General features: G+C 34.8%; 1 protein-coding gene across 1 annotated transcript in view; it reads right to left on the bottom strand.

The window, feature by feature from the left end:
* AHCTF1 (AT-hook containing transcription factor 1) overlaps window positions 1–19,932 on the bottom strand; it is a 111,602-nt gene that overhangs the window by 79,013 nt on the left and 12,657 nt on the right. Inside the window, exons 2-4 of the mRNA XM_074220911.1 lie at window positions 13,157–13,283; window positions 6,003–6,256; window positions 402–582 (exon numbers count right to left, since the gene is read on the bottom strand). Of these exons, the coding sequence (XP_074077012.1) occupies window positions 402–582; window positions 6,003–6,256; window positions 13,157–13,277 (556 nt within the window). The 5' untranslated portion in view covers window positions 13,278–13,283. The remainder of the gene's footprint in view (window positions 1–401; window positions 583–6,002; window positions 6,257–13,156; window positions 13,284–19,932) is intronic.

Genomic DNA, 19,932 nt, shown 5'->3' with positions numbered 1-19,932 from the left:
CATCAGAAAATGACATGATTTTATCAGCGGGTCTGACATTAAAGAAGAATTATAATTTTCCTTGCTGTTGCATAATATGGAAACCAAAAGATTCTATATATGCTGTTTCCTCCATTGGAATGTAAGCACTTTAGAGAAGAATTTTTATTTGTATTACTACCACTTAGCACAGAGGAGGGATTCATTGATTCATTCAGGTTGTTCATTCTTCAGTTTGTTGTGACCCCTCTATGAGATCAATAGTTCAAGATCAGGAAATGTGATTTCTTTATTATATACTTTGTACTGAGCACATTGTTGTAAATAAAAGGCACTTTAAGTGTTCAAAAACCAATGATTCATTTCTATTAACAATTTTAGAATTTTCAAGCACTAATTTTTTCCCCCAATAAACATATTACCTGATGCCTCTATCTCATTTTGACTGCAAGACAAGTCATCCAAACACAGATCAATGAGAAGGACCTGTCCAACATCAGTAACCACAGCTGCCACACCAAAAAGCCATCGAAGACTCTGGTGCAAATGCTGAGTACTTGCACTGGCTCCTCCATGATTAATTATTGGTTCAATGGCAGTTACCTAAAAACAGAATATAATATCGATTTTCTCATCTGTGCAATATAAGAATATTTCAATAAAAATACACTCTTTAAATTTTGAAATTCTTAATTATGTTAAATTTAATACTTACAATCCACTCACATACAGTATAATAAGTTTATACCACGTAATGCAAATCTTATTAAGCAGACGTATACTGGAGTCTTTAGATTCATATAGAATTATATCCAAAAATTAATCACAAAATCCTAAGATTCATACTAATTTAGGAAGGAAAAAGCAGAAAAAAAGACCATTTAAATGTCTTAAATCTTAGAGAAATAATTATATAATTACCAAACAGTGTTTAATATTGTTTCAATTCTCAAATAACTTTCCAGCTCTTAGCAGGGGCCCTAAATACTGGTGTTTGAGCAAAGTGATACAGGAACTCATCAAGGAAGGGATGTAAATTTTTCTAATAACAATGATGATAATGATGAAGAAAATGGTAGCAGCTAAAGAGACTGTAAAATTTCAATATATTTTGTATTCACAAATTTTTAAAAATAATCATCAACTCTCACCTAATCTAAAAATCATGGCACTGAAAGGATATGGAAAAATAATAATCTTGTTCATTATCAGCTTGAATTCATAAAAAAAATGATTCAGTATTTGATTCAGAGATTCCAGTGCTAAATATATGCACCCCCCATCAAGAAAGTCAATAGCAAAAGGCCACATTTTCAAAATATTGATAGAATATTTTAGAGGGACAAAAAAATTGGAAACTGCCTGGTACATGGTTAAATAAATTGTAGTATAAGAATATAATGGCCTAATCCTATAATCTATGAAATAATGATTATAGGACAAGCATGGAAAGACATAAAATAAGAAAAGCAGAACAAGGAAAACAATATGCAGTGACTACAACATTTTAAATAAAAAGGAAAAAATACACAATGAAAACTAAATGCTAAAATAATTTTAGCCTGAAAAGAAATCTGAGAAGACAAATTCCTGTTTTTTCACAGCTCTTGAAAACTAGATATAAACTCATACTTACTCATTTTGTTAGTTTTGTTAAATTTTCTTCCTCTTTTATTTTTTAATTAAAGAAGGATTCCATGGTAAAGAAGAAATTGCAAATGTATTTATGCAATACAAAAACAAAAGGTAATTTTTTAAAAAGAAGTTAGGATTAGATCAAATACAGTAACAATGAAATCCATTCTGGAAGTAACAATCTGGTGAAAATCAAAGATTTTATATAGTTAAGAGAAGTAAAAATTCCAGAGGAGAAAACATTACAGACAATACTACTACCCAAAGTGATATGGAAGTCACTGATCTACAACAAATCAAGAAATTCCTGTGATGAAAAACTAGGATATGTGGTGTATGTATTCACTTATGTCTATCCATAAGGAAACAAGAAATTACAACTATTAGACATAGATATAGATATGCGGGAATACTCAGGCTCGTACATGTAACTTTCTATAGCAGGCAAGGTCTATCTGACTATACAAATAACTGAAAACTCAATAAAGTAAAAATTGGTATTTTAAAGGTTTTCCTGAAAGGACCATCTTCCCTTTCATTGTTTTTAGTTTTTTTTAGGTTTTCTTTTTTCAAAGCAAATGGGGTTAAGTGGCTTGCCCAAGGCCACACAGCTAGGTAATCATTAAGTGTCTGAGACCGGATTTGAACCCAGGTACTCTTGACTCCAGGGCCGGTGCTTTATCCACTGCTATCCACTACGCCACCTAGCTGCCCCCTTTCATTGTTTTTAAAAAAGTACTATCACTTGAAAAATGCAACTGCGTGGCAAAGAACTGGAAATTGAGGGAATGTCCATCAATTGGGGAATGGCTGAACCAGCTCTACTATATTAATGTAATAAATACTATTATTCTATTAAAAATGATGAGTAGGAAGATTCAGAAAAAACTAGAAAGATTTACATAACCTGTGACTGAAACTAGAACATTATACATAGAAACAGCAACTTTTATGTGATGATCACCTATGACAATTCTTGGCAAAACAGTGATCAAAGACAAATATTTGTGATGAAAAAATGCCATCCAAATTCAGAGAAAGAACTATGGAATCTGAATGCACATCAAAACATACTATTTTCACTTTTTTTAAAAATTTGTTTTGGGGTGGCTAGGTGGCGCAGTGGATAAAGCACCGGCCCTGGAGTCAGGAGTACCTGGGTTCAAATCCGGTCTCAGACACTTAATGATTACCTAGCTGTGTGGCCTTGGGCAAGCCACTTAACCCCATTTGCCTTGCAAAAACCTAAAATAAAATAAAATTTAAAAAAATGAAAAATTTGTTTTTGCTTTCCATCTTGTGGTCTTTACCTTTTGTTAAGATGCTTTCACAACATGATTAATAAGGAAATATGTTTAACATGATTGCTTGTTGTTTGGGGGGGAAGGGAAAAAGGAGGGGAGAAAATTTTACAAAATTGAATGTTGAAAACTTTCTACATATAATTAGGAAAAAATAAAATACTGCTAAGCTAAAAAAATGCAACCACAGATATAACTGTTCAACAATACTTTGACAATAAAAACAATATATAAAAATAGGGAAATATGCTTATCATTGCCATGGAATATATATGTCCAGGGTTCCTTTTTGGAAACAAATTGAAAGATGAGGGTCTGAAAAATTCTCAAGTGTACGGATAGTGCTGTATTTTAGCCAATGTTCTCAAAAAAGATTCACCTAAGTCATAAAGAAAAAAATTTTTTTAATTGATTTAAAAAAACCCGATAGGCTTTCCTATAAAACAATTGAAAGATCAAGTTCAGTGAATATATATACAAGCTGGCACTGTAGACACACAATGAATTGGCCTGAGAAATGGATAGGAGGAAAAGAGATGGCAGGATCTCATTTAGAAAATTGTAAAGTGGGGGCAGCTAGTTGGTGCAGTGGATAGAGCAATGGCCCTGGAGTCAGGAGGACCTGAGTTCAAATCCAGCCTTGGACATTATCTGTATGACCTTGGGCAAGTCATTTAACCCCATTGCCTTGAAAAAAACCCAAAAAAGAAAAAAGAAAATTGTAAAGTGCTTTTACAGAGGTTCTCATGAAGCTCATCAGCAAAAAAAAATTTCTTGTAACATTCTAAGAAATGAAAGGTTCACATTTGATTTTGTATTTAAAGTAATACATATGGCATATGATAATCCTGTAACAATTAGATATGAGAGACAAAAGTGAGTTGTCTGTCCAGATTCAAACAAGCAGCAATTTAATTGACTGATTATGTGGTAGTTGGAACACTTAAGCCCAGTTGTAAGGTTAATGAATATAAATTGACATAGTTTGGAAAGCATATAGTTAATCAATCAGTGCAATATGAAGTTTAATTTCCAACAATAACTATAACTAGTTCACATTTCCCTTTGACATGTTATGGGGGGGGGAAAACTTGCCTTTAAAGATAAACCAAAGAACCACAGTGTATCTCATATGTCTCATGCTTCATTCTGTAAAGCATTTTGCAGAACTCTTCAGTTATTGCTAAATATTTGATTCATTGAAGAATTTCCTTCCTAATTCATCAATGTAAATTTAAGTTGGCTGAAATAACCTAAGAAAATACTATTATATTTCTGATACTAAGAGAGTGACCCTTCAATAAAAGTATTGAAAAGCCCCCCCAAGGGCAAAAAAAAAAAATGTATGGTTCAAAGAGGTTACTAGTCCATCTAGTAAGAAGAAAGGAGGGGGAAGTTGGGTGGCGCAGTGGATAAAGCACCGGCCCTCCAGTCAGGAGTACCTGGGTTCAAATCCGGTCTCAGACATATAATTACCTAGGGCATTGGGTAAGACACTTAACCCCATTTGCCTTGCAAAAACCTTTAAAAAAAAAAAGAGGAAAATAGATTTATCCAAAATTCTGTTCAAAATATTCAGGATAACTCCAATTTTTTTTTTTTTAGGTTTTTGTAAGACAAATGAGGTTAAGTGGCTTGCCCAAGGCCACACAACTAGTAAGTGTCTGAGACCAGATTTGAACCCAGGTACTCCTGACTCCAAGGCTGGTGCTTTATCCACTACGCCACCTAGCCACCCCTATAACTCCAATTTTCTTGAAAAATACCACCACTATCTAGTTTGAACAATGTTTCAGTAGTACAGTGGAAATAACACTAGCTATGTTTTCAGAAGACCTGGATTTTATTTGATACTTTCTCTATCAACCATAAGTCATATGATTTTAAGTAGGCACTTAAGCCCTCAAAAAACTCAACTTCCTCAATTGAAAAAGGAGGGAGTCAAAAAAAGAAGGTACCTGTTTTTTGGTTTATCTTAACAAATGCAAATCAAAAGGCCTGGAATAAATTCCAACTCTTTCTCCACCTTAAAAGAACTGTGACCTTAGGCAAACTTCATCACTATGAACTTGTTTTCTCAGAAGAAAAAAAAAATTAATTACATCTACTACTTTTCTCAGGCAGCTAGATGGTTCAGTAAATAAAACTGCAGGGTCTGGATTTGAGGAAGACAAGAACTCAAATGCAAACTCAGACATTTACTAGTTTTATGTGACCCTGGGTAAATAGCTTAACCCTACCCTGTTTGCCTCAATTTCCTCATGTCTGAACAACACCCTTACAGTTATTAAACTAGTTAAATTCGGTAAGCAATTAAACACTACACTAAGACTTGGAGATAACCTGTATATCAACTCCCCTTCCCAAGCTCTAGGTCCAACTGACCTTCTATCTTTGCCCAAGAAAAACCTCAAAAAAAGATGTCAAAAAGTCAGACACAATTTAAAACAACTACCTCTTCCCTCATTATAAAGAAAACTATATATACTTATTTTTTTAACCCTGAAAGACAAAATTGCACATGCCTATCCTGGTCAACTAACTTAAAAAAAAAATGAAGTCTTTGATCCAGTTTACCTGGAGCCCAAATACTGTGTGTGTGTGTGTGTGTGTGTGTGTGTGTGTGTGTGTGTATAACATATATTCAATTCAAAGAAAAGCTTACAATCTAGAGAACTGTTTTGGTTAATCTAATTTACAGAAAATTCTTAGATTCTGCCAATACAGGATCTATACTAGAATTCAACCAGTAAAAATAAAAGCAAAAGCTCTCCAGGATTAGACTGCCTATCTATGGGAAAAAAGGCAAGCTCTTAAAAAACAATCCTTTAGGACCATCAAAAGACTAAGAATACTATTTTTCTTAAGCAAATTCAAATTAAAATTATGGGAAAACTGCTTTTACAGTTCAAATTGATGGCCCGTAAAAGTTGCTTCTTGCAGATTTTAATCTATTCTCTTAAGAACCCCATTAGACATCCCTTTTTTATTTAGAACATGAGAAACAATAAATTAATTCAACCTCAAAGTTTAGATAAGATGGAGAAAAGAAATATTCAAAATTCTTCATTCTGGAAAAATACATACCCTTCCAGGAAGGACAACTGCTTTAACTACTCTTGAAATCCCAAGGTCATAAAGACAGAGAACACTCCCTTCTGTTTCTTCCAAACCAATTAACAATCCAGTTCTTTTCTGCCAAGAGAATTCTTTCACTGCAAGGACAGTGGGAGGCTGTTCATTTATTCCACTAAATCTATATGCAGACAAACGCTCTCCAGTGATAGAGTTTACTACTTCAAGTTGTGGACCACAAGCCAGGCAAGCTAATCCATTCTTCCCTAGAAAAGAAAAAACAGTTTAGTTTGACATAGTTAAACTAAAGAAACAAGAGTCAGGACAACTAGATGTCCCCAGTCAATCAACAAATATTTATTACTAAAATATTTACTACACAAGAGTAGCTATCCTAGGTGCCAGCAAAGAAAGACAAAAGTGAAACCATCCCTGCCCTCAAGGAACTTAGATAATAGGGGGAAAATACAAAATAGATACATTTGGATTTTGTGGGAAGTGATCTAATGACTGGGGAGAAACAATAACTCATATAGAAGGTGGTATCTGAACTTTTATTTTTAAAGATTTTTGCAAGGCAATGGGTGACTTGCCCAATATCACACAGTTAGGTAGTTATTAAAATAAGTGTCTGAGGCTGAATTTGAACTCAGGTACTCCTGACTCCAGGTCTGGCGCTCTATTCACTGCACCACCTAGCTGCCTTGAACTGAGTCTTTTTCTTTTTGTTTGCTTTTTTAGTTTTTTTGCAAGGCAGTGGGGTTAAATGGCTTGCCCAAAGCCACACAGCTAGGTTAATTATTAAGTGTCTGAGGCCGGATTTGAACTCAGATACTCCTGACTCCAAGGCCGGTGCTCTGTCCACTGTACCACCTAGCTGCCCCCCCCCCCTTGAACTGAGTCTTAATAGAAACTAAGGATTCTGGAAGATGGCAGAGAACATTCCAGGAAAGGAGGAAGAGTCAGAATAAAGGCAATGAGTGTCACATGTGAGAAAGAGTTAGGTTAGTCTGAATGGACTAGAGAATAATATCTAATAAAATTGGCATAGAAGGCAGCAGAGTGTTCAATACTTTATCTGAAAGAAGTTTATATTTAATCCCATTTGTAGCATAGACTAGAATTGATTTTGGGAGGGGGAGAGCAAACTATGCACTTTGGCAGTTGTGTGGAGGATGGACTGAAAAAGAGACAGTAAAGTTAGGGGGTCTAATTAGGGAATCTGAATGACAATAGTGGTACTGTTAATGAAGAAAAGAAGACAGAAGTTGTGGAGGTGAAAACAATGGGATTTGTAGTTTAAATTAAGGTGACATTAAATTACAAGAATGACACTAAAGCTGTTAATCTGGAAGAATTGGTTATACCTTTATCTAAAATAGGGAAATACAGAAAGGAGAAGAGGAATAATTCCTTTTAAACAGGGGTTGTACTATGTGTCATTCTGGATTTCTCAGTCTTTCCCTCCTGCCATCCAGTTTGTTACCAAGTTCCACTGAGTCCATCACTTTCATACCATATCTGGTATATGCTTCCTTCTCCACTGACATTCTGGTACAAGCCGCCCTAGCACCTCAAGCCTAGATGACTGGTCTCTTTTACTCAACACTTTCCTCATTCCAATAAATCTTCTACTTATTTCCTTTAAACTAAGGTCTGACTCCATCACCTCTTATACAATAAACTCTTTTAATAAATCCCAGTAATTCTCCAGAATCAGAATTTTCTGGATTCTAAAATCCTTCAAACCTGGTCTTCCTACTTCTCAGTTTTCTCATACTTCTGTCTACTTTACTCTATAAATTCAGTGACTTAGGGGCAGCTAGGTGGCGCAGTGGATAAAGCACCGGCCCTGGAGTCAGGAGTACACTTAACAATTACCTAGCTGTGTGGCCTTGGGCAAGTCACTTAACCCCATCTGCCTTGCAAAAAAAAACCTAAAAAAAAAATTCAGTGACTTGTCTCTATGCTCTCTTTTTACCACCAGACATTTTATTTGTCAACTGCATTTTTAAGGGCTCTCCCCCGTGCCTGGAATGCTCACACCTTATCTCTGCTTCCTGGTTTTAAATCTGAACTAAAATCTTATTTTATAAAAAAGCCTTTCTGAATCTTTCATCATGCTTATGCCTCCCTCTCTGATTACCTCAGATTTTTTTCTGTCTACCCTTGCTTGTACGTAATTGTTAGGATGTTGTCCTTCAACCTGAGAACACTGAAAAAAGGAACTGATTTTTAAGTTTTGTCTTTGAATCCCTAATACTTACCATAATACCTACTATATGAGATTCAAAAAAAGGATGGTTACAGGTAAAAAAGCAGACTTTTTCTGAATCAAAGTTAGCTTGAATATAAGATTGACAAGGGATAAGGTCAGACCAGATTGTGAAAATATTTGAAAGTTAGATGGACAAATTTGAAATTTTTTCTCTAAGCAAATAGATCATTAGTCTTATACCACATGACTGACCTGACCAAAGTAGTGCTTTAAAATGGATTATAATACACGAGAGGAAACAAGACCAGAAAGAAAATTGCTTATTAATAGTAATATGATATACTGTAGGTCTAATGTAGACAATGAGAATGGATTATAAGGATCAAATAAGCATTGAGGGTAGCTAGGAAGCACAGTGAATAATGTGACTATCCCTAATCAGGAAAATCTAAGTTTAAATAAAGTCTCAAACACTTACTAGCTATGTCCTTAGATAAATCACTTAATCTGCCTGTCTCTTTTTCTTGAGCTGTAAAATGGGGATAATAATAGTATCTATTCCCAGGAGTGGCATGAGATTAAATAATATTTATAAAGCACTTAAAAGAATGCCTGGTACATACTGTCTCCTATATAGATGACAGCTATACTTACTAGATAATAGCAACTACTCAAATGGATTTCACTGACTCAGGTAGTTTCCTTAAAAAAATGCAAGTACTGGGGGCAGCTAGGTGGTACAGTAGATAGAGCACCAGTCCTAGAGTCAGGAGGATTTGAGTTCAAATTTAACCTCAGACACATAATAATTACCTAGCTGTGTGACCTTGGGCAAGTCACTTAACCCCACTGGCCTTGTAAAAACTAAAAAAAAAAGCATGCACTTAAAATTGTTTTTACATGTAACTGGGGAAAAAAATAAGCCATTAAATCAAAAATAAATAAATAAAATGAAGACATTTTATGGAGCAGCTAGGTGAGGCACAATGGATAGAGTCCTAAGCCTGCACTCAGACCTGAATTTAAATCATGTCTCAGACATTTACCAGAGAAGTCTATCGAAGTTTCCTTACTTGTAAAAGGAAGAGTGGAGGGGGTTTAAATAGTACCTACTTCCTGGGACTGTAGTGGGTATCAAAGGAGCTAACAATTGTAAAGCACTTAGCACACAGTTCCCGGCACATTCTAAGTGCTATATAAATGTCAGCTGCTATTAATAAAAAGACAATTCTAGTTTTATACATGTATACCATTCTGTAGACTGTTACAGACCTTTAAGCAAAGCAATTTTTTATGTAAAATGAATTTGTCCATGGATGTAGGGGGAGGGAGGAAGAGAATCAAGAAAGGGGCTGACACCTGCTCTACGAACTTTTGGGGGCTAGGGTCTCCCACATGGGGATTGGACATGGACAAAGAGAGTGGGTGACCCATGGGGGCCAAGAAGAATACTGCAAAGGTCTTTTCTCTCTGGGTCTTGGAGGTCTCAAGCCAAGGACCCCAATTTGTGGCAGTTATGGTCTCTATAATTCCAGTCTTCCTGCTATCATTTGGAAGGTCTACTTTTTAGGGTTTTTTTTAAAGGTTTTTTTTTTTCTCTTGGGAAGGAAGAATTAAACTGATTCTGTATCATTTTATAATTGTTCCTATTTTGAATTGCTGCCCCATTTTGTATGATTACTCAACCCACAGTACTCTGTCTCTTTGCCTATGAACTAAGCTTAGAAGTTCAGAGCTCCTACTAATTTCCTTCTATTTTTGCTTCAAGGAAATCTGTTATCCTTGGGGGATGCAGGCCTGGTCTACCACCTTGAACCTTGCAGGTGAACTCAAATGATGAATATTTTCTATTCAAAGGAGTTCAGTTTCCCCTCCAAGTTGGTTAAAAGGAAACCTGTCCCTTATAATACTTCACCTCCTGGAAAATTCCATGACATGTTTGCTATCTTTGAAGGTCTACAAGATGACCTGGAACATTTCCACAAGATATACTGTCCATTCCTACCTGTTCTTGTAGAATTAAGGAGACGCTTATCTTAACCCTCCTAGGAACCAGAGAGATTACTATCCCAGATATACTATCAATGATCTCCAGAAGCAGATGAGGTCCTTGAATCAATCAAGCATTTCACTAAGACAAAAAGTACCTTCTTCCAGGCTTATAAAACACTTTTTTTTATAGAAGACTAATGAGGAAAATCTTTATATTCAGTTTAATATATGTCTGTCTATCTTGCTTGTACTTAATTGTTAGGATGTTGTCCTTCAACATGAGAGAACATTGAAAAAAGGGACTGATTTTTAAGTTTTGTCTTTGAATCCCTAATACTTACCATAATACCTACTATATGAGATTCAAAAAGGATGGTTACAGGTAAAAAAGCAGACTTTTTTCTGAATCAAAGTTAGTTTGAATATAAGATTGACAAGGGATATCTTAAAAAAGCTGCCTTGAAATAAAAATGAAAATTTAAAAAAAGAAAATGAGGCACAGTGAATGGAACTCTAGCCATGAAGTCAGGAAGATCGGAATTCAAATCTGATCTCTCATACTCCATACTTACTAGCTGTGTGACCTTAGGCAAGTCACTTAATCCCAACTGCATTGCCACCCCCCCCCCCCCGGCCAAAATCCCACATGGCTGCATGTTGTTCTTGCCCCTCTGATGCCTTAGAGCCAAATGCATTGCTTTCCCCACCTACTCAAATTTGTTTTGAGTTTTCCTGACCCAATTTATTGGTTATTGCTAGCCTAATAAATTAATCTTGCTTAGACTATTGTCTTTATGGAGCACTGAGGTGAGGAGCAAGGATGAAGAGGGAACACAGTACTGTAGAGTAATAAAAATATTTTTTGGAATGTAAATTTCTTTCATAATTTTTTATTTATAATTTGCTTAATAAAAATTTACATAAAGTAAAACCTGTCTATATTATTAAAAAGGCATATCACCATTTATCCCAGTTTCCTTAGTCTGATTAACTCTTATCTAAAAGTTCTCACAAGGGATCCACCCAAGGGTTGAAAAGCTCTTTGCTTTCCCTAGATATCAGAAGGGTACAAGTGGAACATCTATCTACCTGACATCCCTTACTCTTGTCTTTTTTCTGTTTCTATCATGTAATTCCTTGATGACTGCCTTTATTTCTGTTTTCAGGTCTACGTTGTTTATGCTTCACCCTGCTCATGTGTATTAGCCACCTTTCTCCTACCCTCCTCTAGTTCTTCAGGGACTGCATATCTTCTTTCCACTGAATGTTAAAATGTTAGTATTGAAATAATTTTTGCTTTCATAAGAAACTAGAGGGCTATAAAAGAGTTATGCAATTTCCTGCAAGTAATTCAGACTATTTTTTTCTTTTTAGACTCTAGGGCCCAAATTACCATCCCATGCATAATATTTGTCCCAGATATATATTTTGCTGGAGAAGTTCTATAGCATGTCCATTTAAATGAATGTTGAAATATCGAAAACATACTTCTTTTTTTTATCCATTTAGCATTTCCTGTGAGGATTAACAGATCCCCTTCTTTGAGTTATCATACATTTCTTTCAAGGAGGCTCACAATGTCTTGAAGCATGATGCAATCAACATGTCAACCACCTAAAGAGAGTAGCTAGATGTCCTTATCACCCAGAGGGAATCCCATCTGTACATAAGCTCTGCACTGCATACCATGTATAATAATGAACATGTTTGGTAAGCATAAATCTCCCTATTTTATATTCAGCTTGATGTTTATTTTAAGAGAGTCTTTTAAATTAGGCTATTCCTATTCTTACATCATCCAAAGAATCCTAAATGATCATAAGTGAATGGGAGACACCTTCTTCTAAGAAGATAACATTTTGTTTTCTTAAAACATAATTAATAAGTATAATAATAAGTATAACTTTCAGTTAATTATGAGTTGATATCAAGTTGCCATATTATTACTGGCTTCTGTGAATCACATTTTCCCACATAATTTACAATGTGCTTCTAGTCATTTCTTTTTTGTGTTGGAAAAGGTTGTAAATAAAAAACACCAGGTATTAAAATTTGTATTATTTTCCTCAAAAATGTTGAACCAATACCAGAATACTAAAGTTTAAAAGAAAAAACTATCAGTGTAAACTGAAGCAAAAAGCAGTTCCTTGAAAGGTAAAGAAGGAGCAAATAGATGCCTCAGTGGATAGAGCAACAGCCCTGGCATCAGAGGACCTGAGTTCAAAAATCTGACCTTTGACACTTAATAGTCACTAAACTATGTAAACTTGGGCAAGTAACTTAACCCCATTGCCTTGCAAAAATCCAGTAAAGTAGAGGAAACAATATTTATAGAAGTTCAAATTTTCTTTTTTCACACTTGGGAGAACTGCATTCAACAAGCATTTATTAAGCACCCACCACATACTATATGAATTACAATAACATCAATATAAATACCATAAAAACTAGTATTTATATAATGCTTTAAAAGTTTGCAAAGCACTATACCAATATGATCTCATTTGATTGTCAAAACAAGTCTGAGATGTAGGTGCGATCATTGTCTCTACTTTTTGGGGAATGAGGCTAAGATATGATTAAGTAATTTGCCCAGGGTCACATACTTTTTATTAAGTACAGATATACATTTACATAATATTTCACATGATAAAATATTATCTCAGAATAAACCACTGAAAGACCAGAAATAGACAACACATGCCACAAGATATAATATTTGTGTGGGCCTCTATAAATATCTATCATAATGAGGTCCTTGAATACCTTTCTCTTTAATCTCTTTCCCATTCTTGCCTTTCCCCCCATTTTGCTCTTCTGTTGCAAAGATTAAATGAGATAACTTAAGATAACTTGTTAGACACTTTGCAAATCTTGAAACAATGTATAAATGTTAACTGTCATATTAAGCAAAAAATATTACTGATTCAGTAAAATCTCAAAAACATTAACTTGCCTCCAGTAAATCTTCCCCGAAGTACAGATTCTAGCGTTATTTCATCTTCTCCGAGGGCCTGAATGGTCACTTCTGGAAACCGCAGCAGACTGCTGGTTACTTGTGCAGTTAGGTCTCGCATACTTCACTGTAAGTACATATAATACTACAATTAAACACAAAAATTCTTTTAAAATGCAACTATGCTATATTTTTTCATTCCATTAAAAACAAATGAAAATACAAATGTTGGAATACTACTGCATTAAAGAGAACTGACAAAAATGGGAGAAAACTTGTAGGAAAATGCAGTACAAAGAAACAATAAAAAAAAAACAAGTATAGGAATTAAAATTAAAAATAACCAAAAAAAGAGACTGAACTCAAGAAGTTTCTTCCAGCAAAAACAAAAAACTTCAATTTGGCATTTAAATCTCCTCACAATTTAACTCCAGCCCATTTTTCTAGGATGATCTACATTATTAGCCCCCTAACACACTATATATAATTCAACTAAATTATCACATGAGCATCTCCCCCAAGTGACATTCCACCTTCCAGCTTCCGTGTTTTTGTACAACCTGCTCCCCTAATTCCTCACACCCACATGCCTGTAAGGCTTTCCATTCTTATCTTCACTTTTTGGAACCACAAGCTCAAGGGACTGTTCAAAACCCAACTCAAGTGCCATCACATTACAAAAGGCTTTTTATTAGTATCTTGATTAAAATGGTCTCCCCCCAAGTTGTTTCATTTTGTATCAATGGAGGTTTAATTTTCCAAACTAAATTAAATTAGACTGATCAGCCTGTCAAGTTTAACTTAACTGTTATTTGTTTTTGTTTTTTGCAGGGGGAGGGCTATAGAAAATTAAGAGTGAAAGGAGGTAATGTAACAGTTTTTATTGTTGTTGAAACTTATAATACCTTCCTTCAAAGGGAGTTGAAGGCACAGAGAGGTTAAATAACTTGCCCAAATTCATACAACTCATTTGTGTCAAAAGCTATCTATACTCCAATCCAGGTCTTCTTAACTCCTAGACCAGTCAGCCCTCTAATCTACCATAACTCTAAATACCAAGAAATAAAACCAAGAACAAAGACATCAGGAAAACTTTTTTTAAAGAAAAAACAACTTCAATTTCAAAGGAAAAAAATAGAATAACAAAAAAAATACTGCTTTCTGAACATCAATTATTAGGTCTAGAAACAATATTGCTCTTCCATGAACAAAAGTATATAGAAAAATTATACAAAATGAATTATTTAGCTATCCATAATATTCAGGATGTTAGGCAAAATAACACAAACAATTCACTATATATTCTCCATCTTTCATGAAACTTTTAACCAGAGTCAATTAAGAATAAAAAATGGTCTAATTTCCCCTTCTCTGCAAATAAAATTTCCTGTAGAAAAAGATCAATGAACAATGAAATCAAACTGATGACCAAAAATAAAAGAAATAAAAGATAATGATATATCTATAAACTAGATAATTTATCTGTTAATAATCAAAAGAAGTTGTACTACTTCAGATAGAAGTAATGTTAATATATTTTATAACTTCAAATAAGTACTTTCCCCAGAGAAATATTAAGATAACTGGGGCGGCTACGTGACGCAGTGGATAGAGCACCGGGCCCTAGAGTCAGGAGTACCTGGGTTTTTAAATCCAGCCTCAGACACTTAATGATTACCTAGCTGCGTGGCCTTGGGCAAGCCACTTAACCCCATTTGCCTTGCAAAAACCTAAAACAAGCAAACAAACAGAAATATTAAGATAACTGTAAATATTATTCTACATTACATAGATTTTTGTGCCATTATTTTTTCCACAACTAGAGATGGGTGTCAGAAATCAGATTTTATTTTTGTAACTTTGATATCATTGCAAACCTATATATAGGACTTTTTCCTAAAATAATTTAATATACCTATTTCATTGTTCTCAATAGTTTTTACCTTTTGCCCTCCAATGAGTTTCCCTCCAAGAATATTCTTGGTTTGCCATTTTCTGGCTAATAGATTTTAAAGGTATTTTTTAAAAAGTATTGTATTGGACGGCTAGGTGACGCAGTGGACAGAGCACTGGCCCTGGAGTCAGGAGAACCTGAGTTTGGATCTGGCCTCAGACACTTAATAATTACCTAGCTATGTGGCCTTGGACAAGCCACTTAACCCCATTTGTCTTGCAAAAAAAAAAACCCCTAAAAAAAAGTACTGTATTTTACTCTCAACTATGACAATAAAGAATAAAACTATGTTATTAAAAAAAAACCTAAGAGCAAGAATGAGTAAATGTCCCTAGGGGAGTCAACCCTAAAATTCTACCTATGATATGTAATTTAGTAAGAACAAACTGCTTGGCATAGAACAAAAAGATCTCTAATGGATAAAACAACTGATAAGCTTATTTTACTTCTATTCACCAACTGGAAGGGAAACAATATTTATTAAAAACTTACTAAGTACTAAGAAAGACACTGAATGCTTTAAAATTTTAAGAATAGCATTACCTGCATTATAATTTTATTTTTCTGATCTGTACGACAACCCTTACATGTAGGTGCTATTAACTATCATTCCCCTTTCTATTCACCAATTGGAAGGGAAACAAAATATTTTTCTGATCTGTACGACAACCCTTACATGTAGGTGCTATTAACTATCATTCCCCATTTTTACATATGAAGAAAAAGCAGACCAGGGGCCTTACCTAAAGTCATAGCATTAGTAATGACTAAGGTCAAATTTTAATTTTGATTATTCTTACTCCAGACATCAAATCTATCCACTCTACCAACTAGGTATCAATTAGATGCCTAGCTCCCAAATGTGGATATCCAAGGAAAAGATAAAAAAATAATACTGGTTAGGGTATAGTTTCTAAACTATGACATATGCCTTTTCTAAGCCTATAGTTGAATATAATACTGAATTTTTTAATTAATGTGAAACCAAACAAGGAAAGAACATTAGATTTAAGAGTCAGAGAATTTGCATTCAAATGCGAACTAGTCTGTGTGATCCTATTCTAATGGGCTGGACTAGATGACCTTTATAAGGCTTAAAATTAATATAAATATTCAGTCATCTTATAAATGATGGGATTTTAGTTGGAACTACAAGGAAGCCAAGAGGTGAAGAGGAAGCACAAGAGATAGCTAGTGAAAATTCGGAGTCAAGAGATAAGATTGCTGGGGGGCAGCTATGTGGCATAGTGCATAGAGCATCAGCCCTGGAGTCAGGAGTTCAAATCCGACCTCAGGCATTTAATAATTGCCTAGCTGTGTGACCTTGACACGTCACCCTTAACCCCAATGACTTAAATTAAAAAAAAGAGCTAAGATGGTTTTTCCTTGCTTGTTCAAGGAAATAGGCCAATACCACTGTATGCCAGGAGGAGGTAGGGGGAACAAGGGAATTTGGAGGGATTTTGGTATAATGTTGAATCTTGAAATTAGGTACTATTGCTATTCTTATTATTCTGGCTCTATACAACTATGAGAAGTTACACCAGTCCAATCATTTAGATTCATTTAATATTTGATACTGTTAAAGGATGGTTAAAAAGAATTGTTTTTTTAATTAAAGATTTATTTTGAGTTTTACAATGTTTCCCCTAATCTTATTCCCCCCCACAGAAAGCAATTTCTCAGTCTTTACACTTTTCCAAGAATTATTTTTTATAATTGAAAATATCATGAAAATATTGTCATTCTTTGGATGAGCATCTGTCTGATTGAAATGACTCTGAGGGAGTCAATGGAGGGATTTGTCCTTTGGAGGGATCGGAGGGATATTTGTCCTTTGTTTTGGAAGAAGGCCATGACATCAGGGAAGTGATGCCATGACAAGCAAGTGAACTGAAATTGAGTATGGGGGGGACTGTGCTAAACTAGCCTCACTTTCTCCTCCAGAGTCATAAATTCAGTAGCCAGAATAAAGCAGGACAACTGGAGATAGCCCCTGGATGCAAGACCATCGGGTTTAAGGGACTAGTCCAAGGTCATACAGTAAGTGTTTGAGGTCAGATTTGGATTCAGGTCTGGATTCCAAGCCCTGTGCTCTCTTCTCCATTTCACCATCTACTAAATTTTATCCTATCATAATATATATTTACTTTATCTACCTTTGCAATATTCCACAGAAAACTGAACATGAGGAAATAAACTGCAGAATAGGACTTGCCTCAGAGTCATTTCAATCATACAAGACCACCTCTCAGAGAACAAAACTAAAACGAACAGCTCCTGGATCTTCTTGTGTGAATGGTTCCTATACTGCTGGTAGCAATAGCACTGAAAACTTTTGTAAATTCCAAAAAATAATGACCTTTTCCCAATCATTCTGCTGTGCCCCCTTCTCTAGGTTTTAAACATGCACTTTAAAATATACTGAACATTATAGGAAAGTTGTGAGAATATTAATATAAAATACAGAAATATCTTAAAATAAAAAGTGAAACACTAAATTGACAATGAACATTGTTATGGGAGCAAAAGGCAACAATACTCTCCAAGCTCTCAAGTTCATCATTTTAAAAATTAATTCTAAATATATAGTTACTTAGGAAAACCTTTTAAGTGATTAATTCAGTGATGATGATGATGATGTTTGTCCTTCATTCTCTAAGGACATGACATCAGGGAAGTCGATGCCATAACAAGTGCATGAATTGGATTGGAGAGGGGGGGTGCTGTGCTAAGTCACCAACCTCACTTTCTCCTCCAGAGCCATCTGGGCCCAGTAAAAATTAGCTACCATTGTCAAAGAAATAAGTATCTACATACATAACCCAAGAATCCATGTAGCCAATATGATTCTAGAAGGAGAAAAAGCGCACCCTGGAAAGTTTTATCAAGGAACAATGAATAAATGAATGTATAAAAGATACAGAATTAATAACCTATAAAATATATACACAACTAAGCCTAGGTGGTGTAGTGGATAGAGCAGAGGCCCTAGAGTCAGGAGTACCTGAATTCAAATTCAGCCTCAGACATTTAATAATTACCTAGTCGTGTGGCCTTGGGCAAGCCACTTAACCCCACTGTCTTTCAAAAACCTAAAAAACAAATAAACCTAAAAAAACTAAATGAAATGGAAACAATGTAAAGACTTAACAGACTGCCTTCTATGGGGGGGGGGAAGGAAGCAAGAATGGGGGGGAAATTGTAAAACTCAAAATCTTTCTTTTACAAAAAAAACTAAACGAGAAATAACATCACACAAATGGGCCTTTTTAAAAAAAGTGATATTAACTCAGTAAAAAAAGTTCTAATAGAGAAAAAAAGATATTTACAACAAAAAGCCTTAATCAGCATATTGTAAAAAAACATAAATAAATAAAAAGTATATATGTCAACTTCAATGGGAACTGAGGTACAAAATATTGAGAAAATGACTATTAGTAAAAAGGAAATAAAAACTTAGAAATAAACCTAGTCTCAAAATATTGTACATTCATGCCAGTATACATAACTCAAAGGGATTACTGATTATTTAATGAAAGTCTTTCCTCTTATTCATCCTTTATACTCATCCCAGTAATCTTCCTAAAATTCACTATCTTATGTCACTAATAATCACTGCAGTAACACCTCAATGGTTAAAAGATAAATACAAACTCCTGGATGAAAGGATATAAAAAGGGACTTTTAACAATTTGGCTCTAACCTACTTTCCCAGACCTATTTTTGTACCGATTCCCCCCTTTCAATCTAACCAGATGTCAAAATCAAAGTCTTCAAATTCTGGCCTCTGAGTTAATAATGCCCATTATCTGAAACAGATTCTCTCCTTACCCAGACCATACATACATACTATCAAGCTTGGGTACCACCGATTATATATCCACCCCAAACTGAATTACTCTACTAAGTCTTTCCAATGGCATTCTAACTGATAGATCATAATACTTATAATCTAACTTATAAATAATTACTACAATATATAATACAGTGAACACTTTGTATTCAGCTTCAGAACTCAAAACCTGGTACTCAACACATTTTGACATGAAAAAAATGTTAACAGCAACTCAGCACTTGCTCGGGACTCATTACACTTCCTAGAATTTGTATGAGTCACTACAATATCACCCTGCAAGAGAAAAGCCTTCATCACTCATTGGTTTATTTGCTACTTGGCACTCCTTTCTGGGGGTGAAACTGGTTTTATGTGATAATCATGGAACACAAAAAAGGTTAAGAACAATAACACTAAATCACTTTAGTTAATAAGAAATGGTAGTGAAGCATGAGAATGGTGTAGATATGGACTCACGTTCAAGATGCAGAGAATGACTATATTGAAAAATAAGGAAGCAATTAAAGCCCCAAGTGTTGCTGTAAGTGTAGAGTCTGTGAGTAAGCAAGATTTTATCCCCTCCAAAAGTGTTTAACTCAAAACTTGTTTGTTCTGGAAGAAAATGTCTAACAGAACCTACATCACTCAAGAGGAGAAGGCATTGCGAGGGCACAAGTCGATGAAGTACAAGGCTAACCTGTTGCTGTATGGGAATGCTAATGGGAATTTAAAAATTTAAGTCTCTTATTAAACAATCATAGTGAAAACCCACAAGTTTTCAAGAATGGGATGAAAAAAAGCAAGTTCAGTGTGATGTGGAGGGCCAATATTAAAAAGCCTGGGCGACAAGGTAGTTTAAAATAAATTTTTTCTAAAGGGAAAAATTCATTTGGTACTCAATAGAACTGGTCACAAGTCCAGAACAAATTAACAATGAGTACCAAGGTACTACTGTACTTATATACTGGGGCAGCTAGGTGGTAC

This window comes from Macrotis lagotis, chromosome 2 (genome assembly GCF_037893015.1).
Source record: "Macrotis lagotis isolate mMagLag1 chromosome 2, bilby.v1.9.chrom.fasta, whole genome shotgun sequence".
Lineage (NCBI taxonomy): Eukaryota > Metazoa > Chordata > Mammalia > Peramelemorphia > Peramelidae > Macrotis > Macrotis lagotis.
This window is presented reverse-complemented; position numbering and strand designations above follow the sequence as displayed.